Genomic DNA, 23,351 nt, shown 5'->3' on the forward strand with positions numbered 1-23,351 from the left:
GTGCTTGTCCTGGGAGAGTGATGGTGGGGACAGAGTCAGGAAACTTGGAACAGCTCTGGGGGCCTGGGCAGAAGGCTGAAAGAAAAGGTGGAGCTGGAGAGAATGAAGAATGCAGGGACTGAGCCAGTTTCAGACTTCAGGGAGCAGTGAGGACACGGTGCAGAGGCAGGCAGCTCTGGGTGGGCAGGAAGGTCTGCGTGCAGCAGCAACGTCTGAACCAGATGGGGTGTGGGCCCGGGGAGGGGGTGGTGGTGATGCAGAAGGGCAGAGCAGCAGGGAGTGGGTGCAGAGGCCAAGGGCCCCTGGAAGCCACCCTGACTGGGGAGCTTGCAGGCATGTCTGAGCATGGTTGCGGGTTTGGCTCTGAGAATGCAGCCCAATGTATGAACATACGGGGAAAGGATGGAGCTTGTGGCCGGGGAGGGCAATGCTGCACCCCAGGGGTCTCCAAGGCAGGTCTGTGTATCCCGGGGGGGGGGTGTGCATGGAAATGGGCCAGGATCCTTGGACAGCACAGTGGTTCCAAGGCATCCTCCCTTCTTCTCTGCCTCCACCCCTATAACCACCATCTCCCACTTGTCCCAGGAGGGGACTTTCAGGCTTCCAGGCCATGTTGATAACAACTGGGCCATGGAGCTCTCTGCAAAATAGGTCATCATCCAACTCCTTGTTTTCCACAGGCTGAAAGGAGGACCCAACTGAGCCATGAGCTGACAGATGTTTAAAACTGTTTGATAATAGATCATTATGTGATTTTTGTCACATATAACTCAGAAAAAACTCAAAGAATTGAGAACCATGTTAAATCAAAACTTTCCCATGTCACCTATTCATTGATATGAATGAAGATCCTCACACCCGGATCTTTAAAACTTAAAATGAAGTGCAAGGTTTGTATGCTGAAAATTGCCCAATGTCATTGAAAGAAACTGAAAAAAGCCTAAATACATGGAAAGACATCCCATGTTCATGTTCTGGGTGGCTTAATATCAAGATGGCCATATTCCCCAAGGGGATGTGCAGATTCAACACACTCCCTACAAATGTGAGCTTTTGTTTTTGCAGAAACTGACAAGCTGACCTAAAATCCATACAGAATGGCAAGGGGTACTGGATAGTGAAAACAGTCTGGAAAAAGCAAAGCAAAGTTGGAGGACCCACACTTCCTGATTTCCAATCGTACTGCACAACAGGAAGAGAACAGACATGTAGACCATGGGGTAGAACAGAGCCCCGGAGTAAGCCCAGGCTTCCTTCCCTGGCTTCCAGGTGGGGTCTGACCCTGCCTGACACTGCCCTCCTCCACCACCCAGCTGGTAGCTTCTTCAGGTAGGTCAGGCTCCTGTCTCCTTCCTGAAATCCCTGACATTTCTTCTCACCTGGGGGAGCAGGAAGCATTCAGGGGTGTTTAGGGGCCTGCTGGACATGTCTCCTCAGGCCACAACACCACTGGCACAGCAGAGGACCTATGTGGGTGGCAACCACACCACACAAGTGTGTTCACATGTGTGCATACACATGCACACACATGCATGTACATAAATGTGTACATTCGCTCGCACACATGTGTGCTCACAGATGCATACACATACATGCATGCATACTACGTACATGCATGCACACACATGCATATACCATACATGTACAAATACACATACACATGCATGCACACCACACCACACACACTTACAAATACACACACACACACACACAGGCCCTCATACAGCTGATGTACCACAGCGTCCTGTGACCCTAACTCCTCCCACACACGGCAGCAGCTGTCCCTGTGGGGACTACCATGTAATTACCCCAACCAGCAGCTCTGTGAAGTCAACTGAGTGGCAATTAGTGTCCCATTTTATAGACAGGGACGCTGACACTCCAGGAAGCCAACTGACTCACCAGTCAAGGTCACATGGTGTGATCCCTCTCCTTTCCCTACATGGCCTGTGGGCATGACCATAACCACCTGAAGGGGGGAGCCTCAGGTGCTTGAACAAATGCAATCTGGCACCACCAACCCTCCATGCAATGCTTGGTTGCACTCTCGGGACCCTTCCTCAGCTGGCTTCCCCTCCATGCACACCAGTGGTCCCAGGGCCCAGCGTATCTTCCTCCCAGACATCTCTTGTCCTTCCTTCCTCTGCATTCCAGACGCAGCTGCACCAGTGCATGTTCCATCCTTCATGCTTGTCTCCCTAGAGGACCTCGATACGCCACTGAGGGGTGGGGTCTGGGTCCCCTACCTTAGAATCCAAGTGGGCCCTGTAACTGCCTCCACTAACAGAATGTGGCACTGCGTAGCCACTGAGGCCAGTCTGGAAAAGGTGGTGTGGAGTGGCATCAGCAAAATGGCAGAGTGAGGAGATCCGAGGGCCCATCACTCCACAGAAACATGGCAAGAATGGAGCAGAAACTGTCAGAGCCAATGCTATCAGAAACCTGGAAGGAAGTTCAAGGTTTTTAGCAGCCAAGCAAATGCTGAATCAAGAAAAAGGTATCTCTGACAACTTAGAAGAGCTTTGAGGCATTTTCACTTGGTCACAGCACCACCCTCCCCAGCACAGTGAAGTCTCGAGGTGGCAGTGTGAATTGTTCCCATGTGGTGGATGGTTCCAGAGGGAGCAGATGGATGTTGCTCCTTAAGAATTTGTCTGTTTGACCTGAAAAACTGATGCCTACCTCAGAACTCAGGGTGGAACAGTGGCTAAGCAGAGGCCACTCCTGGAAAACACTGAAAATCAAATGAGCGAATGGCTGCCACATGGGGCAAAAAATTATAGTTGGGGCCAACAGTAGACATAGCGACCATCTGGTGGAAAAGTGTTGGGGAGAGTTGCTTTGGGGAATGAAGTGTTTGAAAAACTGCTGTGTGTACGAGGAAAGTTAAAGCCATGTGCCCACCAAGAGCAGAGAGCATGCTCAGGAGAGACCACAAGCTTCCACCCACAGCTGATCTTCAGGCTCAGTGCAGGCAGGAAGTGAAGGCCAAGGCAGGGCTGTGAGCAGACTAGCTACTGTTGAAAGCCTGCACAACACAGCCAATCCACAAAGATGAGAGGAGTCTTCTTTCTTTGCTTTGTTTTCTTTTTTCTTCCCCTCCAAGACATTAAGGAAATTTTTGCCAAACCACTAGCTGACCACAAGCTAAAGACAAATCACTAAACAAACAAGCAACTACAACCCACAGTAAGCATGCTGAACTCCAAGGAGGAGAAAGAATTTGATTTCCTGAGTGGCCATTTTGTAATGATCAAAAGGCACACATTTCAACAAAAAAATTACAAGGCATGCAAAGACACAAGGAAGTACAGGCCATTCAGAGAAAAAAGAAATTAACAGAAAGTATCCCAAAGAAGCATAAATATTGGCTGTACCAGACAAAGACTCTGAGTCAACTGTCCTGAATATGCTCAAAGGGATAAAAGAAACCAGGAGAACAAAGTCTCAACAAAGAGAGAATATCAGTAAAGAGATAAAAATTACAAAAAGCAACCAAATAGAAATTGTAGTGCTGACAAGTATGGTAACTGAAACGGAGTATTTGCTAGAGGTTTTCAACAGCACAGCTGAGCAGCAGAAGAAAGAATCAGTGACCCTGAAGATAGTTCAATTGCAATTATGCAGTCTGAGGAGCAGAAAGAAAAAAGAATGAAGAAAAACGAACAGACCTGTGAGACATCATCAAATGTGGTAACAAACACCACATTGCAGGAATCCCAGGAGAGGACAGAGAGAAAGAGGCAGAAAGAATTTTGAAGAAATAATGGCCAAAAAGTTTCAAATTTGATAAAGGACTTGAATCAATATTTCCAGGAAGTTCAATAAACTTCAAGCTGGATAAATATACAGAGATCCACACTGAGACATATTTTAATTAACTATCAAAAGACAGAGACAAAGAGAATATTTAAAGCAGCAAGAGAGAGGCATCTTGTCATGTACAAAGGGTTCTGCATGAGATTAACGGACAATTTCTCATCAGAAACCAGAGTCAGAAGGTAGTGGGACAATATATTTCAGGTACTGAAGGAAAACACTGTCAACCAAGAATTCTACATTTGGCAAGACTATCCTTCCAAAATGAAACACTGACCTAGATGACATGGATACATTCTTAGACACACATAAATACCAGAACTGACTTAAGAAGAAATAGAACATCTGAACAGACCTATAACAAATAATGAGATTGAACAAGTAATTTAAAACCTCCCAAGAAAGGAAAGCTTCACTGATGGATCCTACCAAACGATTAAAGAAGAATCAACACCAATCCTTCTCAAGCTCTTACAAAAAGCAGAAGAGCAGGAAACATTTCTTAACTCATTCTCTGAGGCCAGTGTTGCCCTGATACCAAAGTCAGATAAAGATACTACAGGGAAAGAGAATTACAGACCAATGTCCCTTGTAAATATTGATGTAGAAATCCTCAACAAAATGCTTGCAAACCAAATCCTCCAGCATGTTAAAGGGATTATTGACCATGACCAATGGGGATTTATCCCAAGAATGCAAGGGTGCTTCAGTGTAGGAAAATCAACCAATAATAACACATCACATTAAGAGAATGAAGGAACAAAACCGCATGGGCATCTTAAGTGGAGCAGAAAAAGCATTTGATATAATCCAACACCCTTTCATGATACAAAAATTCAACAGATGAGAAATAGAAGTGAATTTCCTAAACCTGATAAAGGGCAGTTATGGAAAACCCACAGCAAACCTCTTACTTGATGGTGAAAGACTGAAATGTCTCTCCCTAATCTCAGGAACAAGACAAGGATGCCCACTCTCACTGATGCTACTCAACATAGTGCTGGAAGTGGTGGAACAATTAGGCAAGAAGAAGATAGCAAAGGTATACAAACTGGACAGGAAGAAGTAAAACTGTCACTATTCATAGGTGACATGATCCTATATATAGAAAATCCTAAGGAACCTATAAAAAACCTCTCAGAGCTACCAAAAATTAAGCAAAATTGCAGGATACAGGATCAAAACACAAAAATTATTTGTATTCTATATAGTAGCAATGAATAGTCCAAAAAGGAAAATAAGAGAATAATTCCATTTACAATAACATCAAAAAGGAAAACAAATACTTAGAAATGCATTAACCAGGGAGGTAAAGTTAAATGCATTAACTGAAAACTACAAAACTTTGCTGGAAGAAAGCAAAGAGGACCTAAATAAACAGAAAGTAATCCCATGTCATAGATTAGAAGGCTTAATATTGTTAAGAGGGCGATACTGCCCTAAATAATCTACAGACTGTAATGCCCATGAAAATCCCAAAAGCCTTTTTCACAGACATGCAGAAGTTGATCCTAAACTTCATATGGAATTACAAGGGACCCAAATTGCCAAAACAATCTTGTAAAAGAAAAATAGAATGGAGGATTTGATTGGCACTTTCTGACTTCAAAACATACTACAGAGCTACAGCCATCAAAATAGTGTGGAATTGGCAAGAGGACAGTCATATAGATCAAAGGAATGGAATTGAGTTAAGAAATAAATTCCACACATCATGGCCAACTGATTTTTGACAAGGGGACCAGGACCATTCAATGCGGAAAAAATAATCTGTTCAACAGCAGATGATGCTGGAATAACTGGATTTCCACATGTGAAAGAAGAAAGTTGGATCTGACCTCACACCATACACAAAAATTTACTCCCTGTAAATCAAAGATTTAATGTAAAAGATCAAACTATAAAACTCTTAGAAGAAAACACAGGTGTAAATCTTTGTAACCTTAGATTAGGCAATGCTTACTTTGAACACTTCAATAAATAAATTGGACTTCATCAAAATTTAAAACTTTTGTGATTCTAGGACACTGTCACAACAATGAAAAGACCACCTATACAATGGGAGAAATTATTTGCAGATCATGGATCTGATAAAAATTCAGTGTCTATAATATATAAAGAGGTCTGACAACTGAAAAACAAAAAGACAAGCACCCCAGTTAAACACTGGGCAGAGGCGCCTGGGTAGCACAGTAAACTGCGCATCTGACTCTTGGTTTTGGCTCAGGTCATGATCTCAGGGTTCTGGGATTGAGCCCAAGTTGGGCTCTGTGCTCAGCGCAGAGTCTGCTTGAGATTCTCTCTCTCTCTCTCTCCCCCTCTGCCTCTCCCCTCCATGCACTCTCTCTCTTGAATAAATAAATAAATAAATAAATAAATAAATAAATAAATAAATAAATCTTTTAAAAAATTGGGCAAAGAATTTGAACAGACGCTTCTCCAAAGAAGACATACAGATGACCCACAAGCCTATGAGCAGATGCTCAACATCATCGGCCATGTGGGACACACAAATAAACACTGCAATGAGATATCCCTCCACACCCACTGGGATGGATAAGGAAAGAGGCAGACATGACACGGTGGTGGTGAAGCTGTGGAGAAATTGGAACCCTCGCACATTGCTTGTGGGAATGTAAGATGGTGAGGCCCCTGTGATGTTTCCCCCAAATCTTAATCAGAACAATTCCACTCCTAGGAATATATCCCAAAGATTTGAATACAGGTATTCAAACAGATACTTGTACAAAAACGTCCATGGCAGCTGTGTTCACAAAAGACACAAGGTGGAAATAACCCAAAAGTCCATCAACAATGAATGCATCATAAAATGCGGCCCATCTACTCAGTGGGATACTGTGGACCCATAGGAAGGAGGGAAGTGCTGACACACGCAGCACGTGGACCGATCCTGAAAACATCATGCTGAGTGAAAGCAGCCTTTCTCTCTCCCCGGCCACCATATTGCAGACGCCACTTAAGGGTGTGCCTGCGGATCTCAGCGACGGTTGCCAGACGTGGGAAAGAGCGGGGACCCGCTGAGGCGCCGACCCGCTGCCCTCTGATTTGCAGACGTTGGGATATACAGCGCGTGGGTATTATTATGCAAACCACTATCTTTGGTGGAAATTTGCTCTTCACCAAAAGTTAACCAACGCCCAACCCTCATCTTCTACCTCTTCCTAACATAACTCCCTGGCCCCAGCACCCTGGATAACTCCTGATGTGTGCCTCTGTTGTCCCCCACCCCACCTCCCCTCCCTGTGTTTAAAAAACAAAATTGTATTTTCTCTCCAAGACACCCCTGAAGGCCTGGTTCCTGTGGGAAGCCTGTCTCTTTGGACCCGTACAATTTCTCCTTGGGGAAGGGGAAACAGGAAAGGACCCATGTGGGAGATGCCCCGAGAATGAGGTCTGCACAGCACGGCCAACCTGCTGGAGACGCCGTTCCCAGGCGGCGCACAGCGGAGACACTGAGGCGGGTCAAGACAGAGCAGCTCCTGCTGCTGGGGGCTGCTTGGACCTGCAGCACACCGCCCAGCTCGTAGCCTCCACCCGAAGGCCGTGAAGGGGCCCCGCGTACCTTTGTCCAGCACAGGGCCGAAGATGGCCAGGCTGTTGTTGACCGTGGTGCAGTTCCAGCGGCGCCCACGGAACTGGTGCTGGCACTCCTCGATGCTGATCTTGATGCCCTCTGCCACGCTGGGCATGATCTCCACGTAGTTCCGGCAGAAGCGCAGCTGCTTGGGGACCAGGCCGGGGATGCTGGCGCACAGGATGGGCTGAGTGCCCAGGGATGAGTACTGGGGTCCGACGGCCAGGGACCTGGGGAGAGGAGACCGGTCAGCTGGGGGGCTGCTCAGAGGAGGGAGTGACCCTAGCCAGTCCCAGCACAGCAGGGTGGAAAGCCCCCGCAGACATTCACAGCACTGTGACCCGGCCAGAGCCACCCAAGTCCACACCCACAGGAGCACGGGTGGACAGGGGTGTCTCCTCCTGCTGCTCCGAATGGAGAGCAGTGAGCTGGGGGGCGGGGGAGAACAGGGGAGTCATAGATGGGGGCAAAAACCAGGGCACAGGGTCCTCCTGAATTCAGGTTGGAGGACCAGCGTGAGTGAACACCGCCCGCCACGGATCCCACTCACCGCTTGCACCGTGACATTTAAATTACGTGAAACAACAAACGAAGAGAGAGAAATTTGGTTTTTCAGTCCCACCAGCCAACATGGCCATGGCTACCGAGGCGGTTGGTTAGAAATGCTACCTTTCCGTCCCTGCGGAAAGTCCTACTGGACCGTACCTGTCCGGGGTGATGGGAGCGCTCTGTGATGGAAGGGGGTGTTGGTTACACACGTGTTCACGTGTCAAGACAGACCAAACCGTGTCCATTTTACTGTAGGTAATTACACCTTGATTTCAAAGAAAAGGTGCCAGGTCCTTTTGTGGACATATAGTAAAGAGCTTCTACGATCAGATGGGTGACAAGTTGTAACACCTGCCGGGGCCCCTGGTGACCCCTATTCCGCCGTACGTGGTCACTCCCTCCTGTTCCCCGGGTGACGGTGGATCCTGCCGCCCATGAACGACCCCGCCCAGTGCTGCCCGTGGTCGGTCTTGCAGCGCTCTCCTCTTCCAGCTTGGAGAGCCCATCTGTGCCCTTCCTCTGGGCTGCTGGGCATGCTGCATCCCAGGCCAGAGCCGAGATGCACAGCTGCCCATCAGCCTGGCAGGAAGGTCCCTGCTTATTTATTTGGTAGCTTGGTCTGGTGGCCTCCAGGCAGGAGGGCCTGTGTCTCCTTTGTCTGGAGGGAGAAACTGAGTCAATGACAGCTTTATTAGCCTCAGCCGAAGCGCCCCCCTCCCAGTCTCTTCTTGTTGCCCTGGGAGGTTGAGCACCGGGAGAGAAGGAGAGACAAAGGCTTCTGTGTCCCTTAGCAGCCCACACACCTGCGTTATGACAGTGACCTTAGGTAAGTCCTACCTTGAGTCTAACCCAGTTCCATCCAGCTGTGGTAAGAGCTGGGGAAAGTGGGGAATCACTGTCTGTCAGAGAAACAAACCTACCCTCCGGAAATACACAGGAGATGCTAACCTGCTTCCCTCCTCCTTCTCTAACATCTTCAAGGCTGCCTTGCCTTGAGGCACAAAGCCCACACCCTCCAGCACCTGGAGCTTCCTCAAGCCTGTCCTGCTAAAATCTGGCTCAGTCTGCTCTCCCCGCACACACTGCAGGCCCTGCACCACCGCCCAGCCTCACTACACCTTCCTCCTCCTCCAGCGGTCTCTCCACCGACACAGGCTTTGTCCCCCCGGTTCCCGTGCAGCCCCCTGCCCCTGTGTGGGTCCCCCTCCTGGCCTTCCCTCTGCAGCAGCTCTGCCTTACTTAGGAAGCCAGCTGGGAAGTGGGCAGTTTTCCCACCTCCGCCCATGCTCCCCTGGCCAAACCCCCCAACAGCGTGTGTTTCCCCACATTCCTGGGCATGCCACCACGTCCACCGTCTCCTCGCCTTCCTCTCCCCCTGCTCAAGAACTTCTTAAGAATTAAAGCCTCTCTCTCCCCAGGAGCACAGCACCTTGCAGCCAGGCGCCCGAGTCAAGCCTCCGTCCGTGGGCTGTGGGCCCGCATTCCTGATAGCCCACACTTTTAGACCACGCTCCTGGCATCCTGCGTCTCTCCCACGTTCACGCCCCAATATCTGACCCCCCTTCCTCGGCTCAGTCCACAGGGGTCCCGTCTGTCCTTACCCCAGTGCCTTGACAAGCTGCACAAACCAGACAGGACCTTGTGTCAGATACCGCAGGCCTTCCCACTCCCAAGTAAGTGTGTGTCCCCAGGATGGCCTGTGATGGTGGGGCTGGCTCATCTCTGATGGGGTTGTTCCCTCGCTGGTTCCTTCTCTACTTGCAGACCCTGCTGAGTGCCAGGTGCTGGGTTAGACCTGACTTTCCCCACATTTCCTCCACACCTGCCCCCACAGTCCCGTGAGCCTGCGGTTTCCAGCCCTCTGCCTCACCTACCTAGAAAGTGTTCTGTGGTCTGGGCCTTGCTCTCCTGCCCTGGCCTACAGGGACGCTCTGAGTGGAGACCACAGGAGCTGCCCCCACGGGGACCCCCGCGCTTCCCAGTGGACCAGCTGAGCAGGTGGGTGGCGGGATGGGAGGGAAGCTGGGCATGTGGGCTACACGTGGGCTGAAAGGTGGTGTGCAGGCCAACATCAGGGTTCTCTGACCTCGGGGGCCAGTGGGTGGAAGTGAGGCATCCAGGCTGAGAAGATGGGCCTGGCTGGGCTAGAGCACAGGGAGGGGACAGAGAGGATGGGGGAGGCAGCGGAGTGATGTGGGGAGAGACAGGCTGCATCTACTCTGTGTGACCCACTGTGACCCCGGCTGGAGCTCCCACAGAGAACCTGTACACACAGGGCAAACGCCCCCAGCCCCATTCTCCTTCAGAACATCCTCACCTGTGCTGCCTGTCCAGCACGCACCTGCCAAGTCCAACCCACCCACCCAGCAAGCTGCCCCGTCACCGCCCCAGGGACCACAGCCTGAGTCAATGCACAGGCCGTGTGTGGATGGCTCTGCCCGCACCAGGCTAATGTCAGGTGTCTGCCTCCACCGTGAGGTAACTCTGGAAGTGAACCCTGGTATCCCCACCTCTGACATCCGCCCAGCAGGAAGCAATGCTGAGGGCTCCTCACCAAGTGCTCTGGGAACACACACTATCCCAGGCCGCGTGCCCCCACCCCACTCTGCATGACCAGCTGTGACCTGGAACTGGCAGCAGGAGGGGTTGGGATGACACCCCCTCTAATGAGTGGAGGGACCCAGGGAGACGGTCCCTGAGGACCAAGTAGCCAGGCGGCTTTGTGAGGACGCAGCTGGGAAGGACACAGGGCAGGTGCTGGGGCGGGGTGGGTGGACTCTGGTTCAGGATGCTTCTGCAGCTTCTACGGCCTTCCCATACAGGAGTCCAGCCCTGCCTCCCTCTGGGTGGCCTGGCCGGTCACTTGCCAGGCTCCTTTCTGCCTCCGACCGAGATAGGGCTGCTATGGGCAGTCCTGGAGGCCACACCAGGCCCGGGAGGTGACCATGGGGCCCAGGCCTATGGTTCTCAATCTATGCACCTCCAAGCATCCAGGAGCCCCAGGAGAGGTGCTTTGGAGGCCAGCTGGTGGGGCGAGGCTGGGGACCAGCTGTCCCAGTTTGTGCAGGACTCTGAGCTGGACGAGCTGGTCACTGCAGGTGGGGCTTCCCTGGCAGCTCCTCCACTCTGAGAGCCAGGATGCCTCACTGTTACTTGGATCACACGGGATGTGATTTCAAACAAGTGTGGAGCTCTCTTTACTGATGAGCTGGCCGAGTGCTCAGAGGCATAAACCTGGGAGATGAACAGATGGGTGGCTGGAGGGGGTGCTCTGCTGTGGGGTAACCAGGCAGAGGAGTCGTGGGCACACAGATGTTCCTGTCCAGACCCTGCATCTGGTCTGACTGCAGGACGTGCTCGGGATGGAGCGTTTGGGAGGTGGGGGGGGGATCGTTTCCCGTCATGGCTCTGGTGGCAGAATGCTTCCCAGGGGGTCTGGCTCCTGGGGGGCTCCCTCCAGCATCTCTTCTGTTGTCTCAGCCTCGCTCCAGTCCAGGAGGGGCAGACAGTCCACCCAGAAGGAAATCCACGCACTCGGTTATTTCTCTCTTGGTTGAATGTGCTTGTTTACTGGAGACTCAGAAGGAGTGGAAAAGAAAGGCACCACTTAGTTTAGACAAACTTCGTCAGGCCTGAGGTGCTGGCTCCTTGGCCAAATGCCAGAGCCAGGACTCATTCTGGATGGGGGCTGGGAGGGGGGCAAGGTGCACCCCAGAGCCCCGCACCTGCAGCAGAGAGCACAGAGCCTGCCTCCTGAGGCCCCTCACCTCCCAGGTCAGAGCAGGAAGAGCAGCCCTGTCCTGCTCCCTGCCGTCAGGCCTCCTTCCCGCCTCCCAGGCCATCCTCCAGGGAAAGCAGAGCGGGGACTTCCAAGCTCCCGCTTCTGGCAGTGGCCTGGCTCCGGGGTGCTGAGTCAGCTCCTGCCCGCCCCACCCCCAGCACCTCCACCTGGCCAGCCCTCCTCCTGGGCAGGCCCCGGCTCGCCACCTCCCAGAGCCAGGGAGTGAGGCCAGGGTGCCAGCCCTGATGCTGCTCCCACTGTCCTAGCCTTCACCAGCCCGGGCTGGGTTCTTCTCACACCCACTCTGGACCTGACGCCCGGTCCCCCTTGAATTGGTTCCGCAGAGGTTCCTGTGTCCAGAACCAGGTGGCCAAGGGGGCCTGGGTGCTGCCAACCCTGCCTGAGGGGGTGGAGAGCTGGACGCTTCCGGTCCCGCAGGGGAGAGGGCCAGCAGAGGGTCAAAGGGGCTCTTTGGGACACCGGATTTGGCTTGGCCTCGAAGGCAAAATGGAGCCATTAAAAAAAAATAACATTAGAAGTTCAGGTGATGCTCAGTAACCTTACGTGGTATCATTTCGTAATATACACACATACCAAATCATCACGACGTACACCTTAACCTCTCCAATGTTAGGTGTCTGCTATATCTCAGTCAAGCTGGGGAAAAATCCAAGGGGGACGTGCACCATTCCCCCACACCCCCAGGACCCAAATTCTTAAAGAGAAGGTAGATATCCCGATCCGTCAGCACTGGGAAAACCACAGTCTGTAACTCCCACCTCCCACACCCTTCTGGGAGGAAGTGGGGCGCTCGGGGTGAGGCCAGGGGCAGGACAGGAGGGTGGGGAGAAGCTCCAAGCGGAACAGGGGCTGCAAGGGGCCCGTGGCCACCTCTGGGGAATGGTGATGCACTGGCCTGTCCAAGGGTCTCCCAGGGACTGGAGGCACTGCATAGGAGAGGCGCACCATGATCCCTGTGCCCTAGGTCTCCCCAGGTTCTCCGAGCTCGTAAAGTCAACAGCACCGGGGGCTCGCTGGGCTCCTGGGTCATGTCCGGGAAGGAAGAACATCCCCGGAGAGACAGTCCACAGCCTATAGCAAGGCACCAGGGTGGTCTCTCCACCCTAAGATGTGTGTGTGCTGGGGATGCAGGTGGGACAGGGGCATGCAGCTCTCTGAGCTCCTGCCAACCCAGCAGAGAGGAAGAAACAGGTACGGCAACAGGACTGACGCAGAGCTGCAGTGAAGCACATACTGGTGAGCCCACACTGGGGCTAATCCACGTCCCACCTGCCACCTGAGATGAGCGTCATCAGCTTCCTGCCGGTGACACCAGCTCACAGACCAGAACGCGGCTGCCGCCCTATGTGGCCTGTGCTTGGCTGCTGTGCACGGTGGGTGCAAACAACGAGGGCGTCTCCCCGTGCTGGGGGGCCACCCCGCAGCGCCGAGGATGCTCAGGGGCTTGCAGGAGGGGACACACGGCTCTGAACCCTGGGAAGGCGGCAGCCCCGCCAGGCCCAGACTCTGGCCCCACTGCCGGGACCATGTCGGGATGACAGGCCATGCTTGCTTACAGTGTTGCAGATGTCAGTCAGGTTGCCAACGCCTATCGCCCTCTCACCACGGGCTTTTCAAGCACAGCCTCTGGCTGGGAGCAGAGTCAGAGACATGGGCGTCCAGAGCAGCTGCTGGCCCTGTGATGGGGGGGCTGCATCCCTGGACCACAGAGCTCCCCAAGGAGCTGAGAACCACCCCGTGGCAGCCTCAAGCTCGTGGGGACCAGGTCCCCCCCAGTGCAACAACCAAGTCTGAGAGTGGGAGAGGTTGGAGGACACTGTTACCCCAAACTGGCTAACACCTGGAGCCGGCCTCTTGAGACCCAAGTGGGGGCCCCACATGAGCCAGCCAGACTTGGCACCTGTTGGGCGTGAGCTAACAGGTGTGAGTGTGAGCCCTTGGAAGCCTTCAAGTCTGGCCCCTTGTTAAGGAGCAGAGACGGGCATACCGTGTGCTCCTTGCCCTCCAGCCTGCTTAGACCCAGGGGACAGCACCTCCCTGTGTAGTTCCACGGTCAAGCCACAGCACCCTCATGGCCTGGCCACCTTGGCCTTTGTGCTTCCCTCCTGTCCTCCTCCTTGCTCCCAAGCCACCCCTCCTCTTGTGCCCCCATGCCACCCCTCCCCTGCCCCTGTACCACCCCTCCCCTGTCTGCTGCCTGTCCCTTGTGCAGGCTGGTTACTTCTCCCTTCCAGGCTCCTGCCGTCCCTCCTGCCTCTGCCTACCATTAGCCACTGCCAGCCTCCCACCGGCCCCACCTGTCTTGTCACGTCACCTGGGTGGCCGTGGGCTCAGCTGAGCAGTTACCTGAGTCCCTCTGACCCACACGACCTTGTGGATGGTGCCCTGACACCTCCTGGACCAGGAATCTTGGCTCAGGTGAAGACACCTGGCCCCGTGTTCATACAGCAGGACGGCCTCCCAATTGCCCCCTTCTCCATACACTCGGATGCCCTTGAGATGTATTCAGTATCATGCAGACAAATAGCGTCTAGGGACAAGAGTCTCCACAGACCGGGGGCACTTACTTCTCCCTGATCTGGAGGCTCGACGTCCAGGACCAAGGTGTGGCAGATCTGGGGTCCAGTGAGGACCCCCTTGCTGGCTCACACATCAGTGTCAGAGAGAGCCCTGGTCTCTTGTGCTTCTTATGGGGACACCGCTCCCGTTGTGGGGGCCCCTCCCAACACAGTCACCGTGGGGGGGGTCTCCCACACACGAGTGAGGGGAGTGAGCGTCAGTCTGCGATGAGTGTGCAATGTGTCACATCTACAGACAGAACTCACGTGGCCAGCACCACGAGTCTCCTGGGCCCTGTGTAGTTCCATGTACGTTGCTGACCAGTCATCGAGGGTCAACGTGAGTGGCGCCTGTGCGTACCCCTGGCTGGCTGCGTCAGGGCCCTCTGTGCCCCAGTTTCCCTCGCTCACACCCCAGGTATCTCTCTGGAGGTGGCCAGAAGGGTGATGCTGCACGGGGCTGCCCGCTCCCAGGCCCCACGGAGGTGACCTCGGGGTCCTGCCCTGTACCGTGAGGGGGGCCACGGGAGGGTTCCCAGCATGGACCAGGCCTCACAAACCCTCAGGAGCCTACACTGAGCTTCGGGTTAATCCCCCACTCGCCCCCTCAGCCTCACAGGCTCTGCAGGTGTGCAATGCTCCAGACAGGGACGGGCGGCGCCTGACTTAGGGCGCTCCCTTTGGGGGTGGTGGTGTCCAGGGGATGTGGGACTGGAGCTTGTAGTCCGTTGTCCCGCTGTCTGGGTCACGGTGAGGTCCCAACCCTTCGTGATGGCTCCAGGGAAAGCTGGGCAGTAGGGGGGTGCCGTAGTCCCCTAGCGCGGTGGTCCTGCGGATCTAGGGGAGCAGAGGTTGCCCCACCCTTGCTGCACCCACTTCCTTTACCCTGCACCTGGCGCTGTGATTCAGCCCATGAGGAATTCACTGCACTTCCCCGTAGAGCAGGGTGCCGTCCCAGAAGGCGCCCACACCCGCACTGTCCGCCAGCACCTGGCTGCCCGGCTGGACTTCTCGCCCGATACCCGAAGGCCCCTCAAAACCAGAGCGTCCCACACTGAATGCACCCACCCCCCAGACATGGCACCCTTTCTCCCTCTGAGCCTGAGCCCTGGAAGGGCTCTCCCTCTGCAGGGCCGTCCACACAGCAGAAGGGCCGACGTCCAGGATCAGGTGGTGGCCTCCCCGGGCCTCCCGACACGCAGACCACATGTGGCGGAGAGGCAAAGTGCAAGCAGGACACAGCACCTCTGTGGGTGAATGTGTGGGTGACGCGAGTCGTGAGAAGACGGCGGGCTTGGCCCATCTTCCAGGTTCCCGCGAACACTACTGTTTCTCGGGAAGTGGGGGGCATCACCTTCCACCTGGAGCACGCGCATGCAGTCTGGAGAGTGACCCCTCGACTCCAGTCCCAGCCTGTGACTGGGGCCACGTGAGCCACACCCGCCGCCCACCGGTGGTAATGGTTTTCTCCCTCCCGTGGAGGGCAGTGCTGTCGGACAGCTGGGCACCTTGCCAGGCCATCTTGCTCAGGGTGGAGCAGAGGCGCTGGCTGGAACACGCAGGAGAAGGAGGTGCCCAGGACCCAGTCTGGGCTGGTGGCCGTCCCCCGCCGGGGTTTCGCTGTGGTTGTGTGGCGGGGGGGGGGGTGTCACCCATCTCCCTTGGCTCCTCTGGGCACAGGTCCGCAGACAGAGGAGACACCTGTGTACTGTTCCCTGCAGTCTCAATGGGGTGGCCGGCTCCTAGGTGTCTTTGGACCTGGTTCTGTTTCCTTCGGCAGCAACTCTCAGCATCGCTCTGCCCTCGCCTGAGGCCGTGTATGTCCCCCGGACAAGTGGCGACTTCAGGCAGTTCTCACAGAGAGAGGGGCTCTGTGGGCGGGGCCTTGGCGGGCAGGGGTAGGACACAGGCCCCAGCTCCGTGGTTCATTTGCTTCCCCTCCTGGCTTCAGTCTCCCCAGCTCTCCAGGGAGGTGGGGGGACCACATTCTACCCGAGGCTCCCTAAGTGGAGCTGAGCCGTGGCTGGCGGGGCCATCTGCACCTTGGTGTCCTCTGGGGCCACTTCTCCAGGAAAGGCTCTGTGCCCCCAGCCCTGCTAGCCACCTTCTCTAGGCCTCAGAAGCTTGCCACCTCTTTCTGCGTGTCATTTCACTTCTAGGCCATGAGGTGCCGCTCCCACAGGGCAAGACCCCATCTTGTCCTTTGAGGACACAGAGCAGGCATAGAGGTCCACGCAGGGCCCAGGGGAGCAGGGAGGTCGGGGCCCACGTTCACCCTGGGGGGCCTGGGATGGTCCCATCAGTCTGCCCCGTGGAGACAATGTATGAGGTCTCATGGAGACACGGATTCCTGTCCCCAGACCAGAGCCCTGAGTGTGGGGCTGGTCAGTGGCCCTGGGGGCTGAGGGCTGCCTAGCAAGATGGGCGGGCTCTGTCCTCTCTGGATGGAGCTGGCTATCTGGGAGCCACATGGGGCCGAGGGCTCCACCAAGGGTGCTGACCTGCTGGGTCCCCCCGGGGCTGCTTTCTCTCTCCACCCTCCATGCAGTGGGGTCCACTGAGAGGGCCCGGGGTCTCCACGCTCCTGCCCCCTGCTGCCTGGAAGATCCCTCCCGGGAGCTGGTGCACTCGGGGCACTGGGAGGGCGCATGGTTGAGGGGCTGCAGGACCCTGGTCATGTCGGGCCACCTCTCCCTGCCTGCAGCCCCCCCAGCACCCCCGCTGCCCCGCCGGCTGAGCCGGGATTACTGACACATACTTTGAGCAAGTCCTGGCAGGCGGGCAGAGGCTCCCGTGCCCGCGGCCATGCATTTGCCCGCTTCCCTGGGCGGCAGCGGCACGTTTTGTCGGGGAAGGAATGTGGAAGCACCGAAGCACGAGACACCTCCAGGGTGTCACCTGGGGAGGCCGGGAGGGAGACTGAGGCAGCGCTGCCCAGTGTGTCATGGGGACCTGGCCCCAGAGCTGGGAACTCAGCCAGGGGGTGCGGGGACGCTCAGCTGTGTCCTCCCGACCCAGGCAGAGCCCACTCGATAGCTTTCTGTGTTTCATAGGAGAGACTCCATCATTCGTTCGATCATTCATTCATTCGCTGGGTCGACAGGGTCTTGCTGAGCAGTTGCAGAGCTGAAGGGTAGAGAAGGGGAAGGACCAAACCCTGGTGGGATTTCACGGCTGGGGATTCAGGCATCGCCCTCCTGCTGGCTCTGCAAAGGTAGGGTCAGGGCACTGGGCCTCTGCAGGCCGTGCCTTCTTGGGCCTCTGCTCCCTCCCCGCATGACGGGCAGCTCACCACCTCTTGGCACCGTACAGGCATGCCTGTCATCCTCAGGCAGCCACCCCTCCTGAGGCTTCTCGATCCTTCAGCTAGGCTTAGAAGGGGCAGATGCAAACTCTCCATGGGGCCAGGGCCGGGTGGCCGTGCGTGGAGGGATGGTGGTCCACGGGGGAGAGACCCCACTCAGGCTTGCTGGCTGATGTGAAGGTGCTTTTTGACCTAACAACTTGGGTTTTGGGGTTTTTAAATTTCCAATCCATTACTACAAAGTACGTAAAGATGTTGCATGAAAAATGTACATACTACCATGTCATCCCCAAGCATCCCGTCTTCAGCTTCTGTTCCCATTTCTTCATGGACAACTGTCCCAGGGTGGCTCTGGCCTGGGGACCACTTCCACTGTGATGGGTACTTTCATCGACAGTGGGGTCTCCAGGCCCTGCATTCCTGTGCTGGGAGGATGGCAGGGCCCCTCCCACCCTGCAGGCTGGAGATCTGCATGCAGGACACTTCATGGCAAGTGTGGCTTTACAGCTCTTGGCTAACGAAGACCATTTCCTCCCTGATTGTGTTACTCGCCCTGTCCTCCCCCTCCACCCCCGCCACAAAGGGTTCTAGCAGGTTTATGCAAATGCAGCAGAAAATCATCTTACAAAAGAGCGAGCCCACTGAGATGCAGGGATACCCAGGCCTGGGAGACAGTCTTGAGTGTGTGGGCAGCCAGGTCAGGGGGAGTTGGAGGCGGGAGGCACGTGCGTTGTGCTCTGCAGGGACGGACATGAAGGGTGCCTGCCTGGTGGTTCTGTAAAACAGGTTTCTGACCATGTCCTTGATACAAGGGTGGTCATTGGTGGCTCTGTGGGGGGATGCTGATCCTAGTACCCCGAGATTAGAGGGGTCCACCTACTGTCCGGAATCCTTTGGTCTTATGGCCTAGCTAACTGTTCTCACCAGCCTCCAGGCTGCAGAGAGAGACAGAGAGACACAGAGGAATGGAGAGACCGAGGAACAGAGAGACAGACAGAGGCAGACACAGACAGGCAGGCAGAGGGAGCAGAGAGATTAGAGCAGTGAGGGGCAGGGCCGCCCTGGGGAGGGGTGCAGGGGTGCAGACAGCTCAGGAGGGAAGTCCTGTGCGTGGGCCCTGCTCTCTGAGAAGCTCAGCTCTCAGGTCAGAGTCACCTGACACAGGTAACCCCTCACCCCAGCAGCTCTCCCCTCCTCCTTGCCCCCTTGGGGCTGGGGCCACAAGGGAACCGCCCCAGAATGCTCCTGGCTGGCCACCCCCTCTGAAGTCAAGGTGCGCCTGCACCCCACAAACAGTGGGCACATGGAGGGGACCCATGTGGGGGCTGGAGGGGTGGCATGGGGTAGGGCCACGCAGAGAGGAGGCTCTGGAAGGTGGGGGCACTTGGGGATGAGCTGGCCTTCTTGGGGGCAAGCAGGGCCTAGGGGCCAGACACTGGCTCTTAGTTGGGAGTCTGTTGCCAGCAATATTTCGTGCAGGGTGGTGGCTGGGGAGCACTGCACTGGGAGCACAGCCCAGACTGTGGATCTGACCTAGGGGTGGCCTCACAGGGGTATGTTGTGGGCCAGCCCAGGTAACGACTGTGCCAGAGCACAGCCTCTGTGCTGGGGACCCTGGGGTCCGGCTGCCACTGGTGAGGGGCCAGGCAGCTGCCGGCCACTGGGGCTGTAACTCCAGCACAGTGAGGGTGTGGGGTGGATGGCAGGGGGCAGGCTGGCCAGAACAGGCGGGAAAAGGCGGGAATGGAGCCGAGCAGCCTGGTGGGGGGAGCGCGGGGCCTGGCCTCCTGCTGGGGGAGTAGGACTGAAGCCAGGCTGGCCTGCAAGGCCCAGGCAAGGCCCAGGGGGTTACCAGATGCCCTCAGCCCAGACTCAGACACAGGAGGAGGGGGCCCAGAGTGTGCCACGGAACGCTGGAGCCTACTGGGTTCTGTTTCCAGTGTTCGGTGTGTCCCCTTGACCCTGCTGCCATTCTGTGTTCACAGGGGCCCTCCTGCATCCTTGAATTCCCAGTGGACAGGGGAGGGACCTGCAGCACACATATCTTTAGCCTCTCCGGTCCCTTCTTGGGGACCCCGTTGTCCTGTCCGCCACAGGAGGAGCCCACAAGGAACACTCTCAACATTTGGGTCTTGGGACTGTGTGTGTGTGCCTCTCTGAGGCTAGGCTGAGACCTGCCCTGGCACCCCGGGGACGTTTCCGCAGGCACGGGGGAGCGGGTGGCCCTTGGAATTCCCGCCGGGCTGCTGCCAGCAGCACCAGCTCCTCCTCTCCCTCCACCCTCCCACCGGGAGCCACACCAACTTCAAAAGCCTAATTACTCCCGATTTGGGCTGTTTCCTCATCTTTCCGTCCTTCCTGCAGGTGAGAAAGCCCCCGTTACTTTCACTTTTATATGCAAGGTGTGGGGAGAAGGGGGGGCAGCAACTTCATCTGGGGGAGGGAGGATGAAACAGAACAACCAATTAGGGAGGCTGGGCGTGAAGGTGAGAAGTTATAAAGAGAGGGTCCCTCAGCCCCACTGGGGGTAGGGAGGGCAGGGAAAGGAGGAGCCACCAGTGGGAAGCTCCTCCAGGTAGGGCGTGAAGGTGGAAAGGCTTTCCCCAGCCATGAAACCCGGAGTCTTTCTCTGTGAGCCCTCCTCTCTACTCTGCCTGTGTGCACCATGGGGATATGGCTCCTTTCCCTGTGCAGCGGGTCTGCGGGCACACAGGAGGGCAAACCCGCCGTCCCCAGAGAGCCCTAAGGTTGTTCTGCCAGAGACACTTCTCCTCAGGAAACAGAATCACTGACTGGGGGTTCCATGGCACCCCTTCTCTCTGGGGCTAAAGAGCTGCTCTAGACTCTTGCTTGGGTGGATTGCTGAGCGGAAGGGCCCCTCCCCACGGACCTGGAAAATGCAGGGTTGCGTCAGAGCATGTGCGGGTCCATTCAGACGGAACACATGCGGCCCAGGTGCAAAGGGGGGGCATACCTGTGTGTGTGTGGTGAGGGGGGAGGTCAAGGCGAGGGAGCCTCAGGGCCAACAGGACACAGATCCCAAGGTGTGGGGTAGCAGAAGGCTGGTGGCAGGGCCCTTCCTTTTGGGAGCACCGCGGGGGCGAAGGGCGCTTCCTCCTGCGCCCAGGAGCGCGGCGGCGGCGGGTTCTAATTAGAAGTCTGCGCGGGAGCGGGCGGCCGCGGGGCTCTGTCGGACGTGCCCCCCCCCGGCTCCCCACGGGTGGCGGGGCGGGCGTCAGTGTCCCCACGGCGGCAGACACTGCCGCCCCAGCCCACGCTCCAAGCCGACAGGGCGCTGCAGGTGCGGCGCACGCTGGTGCGGGCCGCCGGGGTCCGCGAAGTGCGGCCAAGCGCCTCTCCCAGATCTTTAGACCCACCCGGGCCTCCCCTCCCGCCCCGCCCCGCCTGGCTGCGCCTGGACGCGCGTCCCCACCCGGGCGCCCCTGCTCCTGAGCCATCTCGAAGAGAAAAATTATTATCGGATTAGATGTACTTCGGCTCGCTCGGTTCCCCCCCTTCCCCTCGGCGTAATTATTATAATTCCAGGCAAGCCGTCGGAGGAGGTTCCTGTGTGTGTGTGTGTGTGTGTGTGTGTGTGTGTGTGTGTGCACGCGCGCGCGCGTTCGCCCGCAAGCATGTGTGTGGGGAGTCTTCTCTCCAACTCCGGATCTTCTGGCCGCACCCCCCGAACTATGTTGGTCAGATCTTGGGCTTCTCAGAGCGCAACCCAGCACACCTCCTTCCCCCCTTCCCCCGCCCCCGAGTTGGGTGACCTTTGTCAATGGGGGCTCTGCCAAATTAGATACCCCGAGGGAGGGCAACCCTGACCCCCCTTCCCCCAGTCCCCCCATATATGTGCAGCGGACCCTCGGGACCCTTCTTTTGGTTTATCTGCATTCCCATCGTCAGATTTCCGAGGGTTTCACTGAAATGTGTCTCCCCTGGGCACAGGATGCAGCCCCCACCCCCGCCTTCTCAAACGTGGGGCCTCACTCAAGAGCCTTCAAACTGGATGCCTTCTCGCTCTTCCAAGGCAGCCCCCTTTCCCTCCCGATCCAGACGGGGGCTGACGAGGAGGGCCCTCCGGACACCCGTCTCCACACACACGGAGTCAGCCCGAGAGGCGGCAGGGACTCCCGGCGCGAACCGCTGTCTTTATGTAACTGCCCTGCCCCAAGCTGTTCGGTCTTGTCTCATCGACTTTGTTTTAAGGTGTGCGTGTGTGTAAGACACGGTCCTTAAGGAACGTCTCCCTCTCCCCCGCGCTGCCCTCGCTCGCTCTCCAGGCTTCCTTTGGCTGCAGGCTGCCTGGCTGTCGGTGCCATCTGTGCGAACCGTGTTCCCGCCTCTCCCCAGCCTCTGCGCCCCTTCCGACGCCGGGGGCCCCTCTAGGCCGGGGACACCAATGTCCCCGGAAGCCCCGAGAGCCGCGTCCCAGCCCCGGCCCGAACAGGTCGAAAGTGGCCGCCAAGGAAAACAACCCGCCCGCGCCCGCGGAGCCGGAGCGGCGGGGAGAGGGCTCCGGGCCACCGCGGGGCCCTGCCCGAGGGGACGGCGGCTCGGGGCCGCTCGGAGCAAGACCAAGGCGAACGCGAGGAAGACTCACCACCAGATCGGGTAGCTGCCCAGCGCCTGCTTCAGGCCGTAGAGGAATAAGAAGTATCCGAGCAGGGCCATCGCCGGGCGGGAGAGCGCGGAGGGCCGGGAGTCCGCCCCGAGAGCACGGGCGCCGGGGCGGGCCGGGCCCTGGGAGCTGGCGGGCGGCGGCGCTGGGCCCTCCTGCGGCCGCGAGGTGCCCGGGGTGCGCGGGTGTGCGCCGGTGCGCGGGCTCCGAGGGCGGCGCTGCGCCAGGTGGGCCGGCGGCCGGGCGGCGGGCCGGGGCCCGGGGCGGCGCGGGACGGCGGGGGCGGGGCAGCGCCGCGGGGGGCGCCCGCCGGGGCCGGGGCCAGGGCCGGGGCGGGGCGGGCAGGGGGCGGGCAGGGGGCGGGCGGGGCCCTGGAGCTCTGGCGGCGGCGGCGGCGGCGGCGGCGGCGCTGGCCCCTCCCGTGGCTGCGGGGTGCGCGGGGTGCGCGGGGATGCGCCAGCTCCAAGGGCCGCGCTGTGCCAGATGGGCCGCTGGTCGGGCGGCCTGCGGGGACTCGGGACAGCGTGGTCTGCAGGCGCCCCCTCCGAGTTCCAGGACCGCGCCTGCTCGGAACTCTTGGGCCGCGCGGTGGTCTGCAACCCCGCGCGCCCTGCGCTCGCAGTGGGACGCAGTGTCCGGCTCTCGCTCCTGCTGCTGCTCGTCGTGCGCTCGGTCTCTTGCTCTCATAGTGGCAGGACTGCTGTCCTCTTCTTCCACCTTCTTGCCGGGGGCGTCCGTTCGTCCGAGGCCAGTCCCCGGAGCCGCTCCTAGCTGATCCGCTGGGAACGGAGCTGCCTGCGCGGCTCCGCTGCGGAGAGCGGCGGTGGTGAAGGCGGCCTGCCCTGGGGACAGTGGCTGGGTGGGCGGCCAGGCTGCAGCTCCTTACCTGAAGGTCAGGATTGGGACACGGGCTGTCTGGAGCGCAGGTGTTGACGCCTCCACTTTCTCCCCCACACCCCACCAGGAAAGAGGACGCTCAGTCCCTGAAACTTCCCAGCCAGGGCAGTGCAGCCCTGCATCCCTCCCTCTGGGACCTCCAACCTTGGGGTCTGCCCACCGCTGCTAGTCTCTTCAGCCAGAAGGGATTTCTGACAACTTAG

General features: G+C 57.3%; 1 protein-coding gene across 1 annotated transcript in view; it reads right to left on the minus strand.

The window, feature by feature from the left end:
• Positions 1-22,359, minus strand: part of WNT3A (Wnt family member 3A) — a 40,932-nt gene extending 18,573 nt beyond the window's left edge. Inside the window, exons 1-2 of the mRNA XM_045805165.2 lie at positions 22,234-22,359; positions 7,403-7,644 (exon numbers count right to left, since the gene is read on the minus strand). Coding sequence (XP_045661121.1) covers positions 7,403-7,644; positions 22,234-22,304 — 313 coding nt within the window. The 5' untranslated portion in view covers positions 22,305-22,359. The remainder of the gene's footprint in view (positions 1-7,402; positions 7,645-22,233) is intronic.
• Between the last annotated feature and the right edge of the window lie 992 nt (positions 22,360-23,351).

The sequence above is a fragment of the Ursus americanus genome, chromosome 5 (genome assembly GCF_024610735.1).
Source record: "Ursus americanus isolate L20-20 chromosome 5, mUrsAme1.1.p, whole genome shotgun sequence".
NCBI classification, from domain to species: domain Eukaryota; kingdom Metazoa; phylum Chordata; class Mammalia; order Carnivora; family Ursidae; genus Ursus; species Ursus americanus.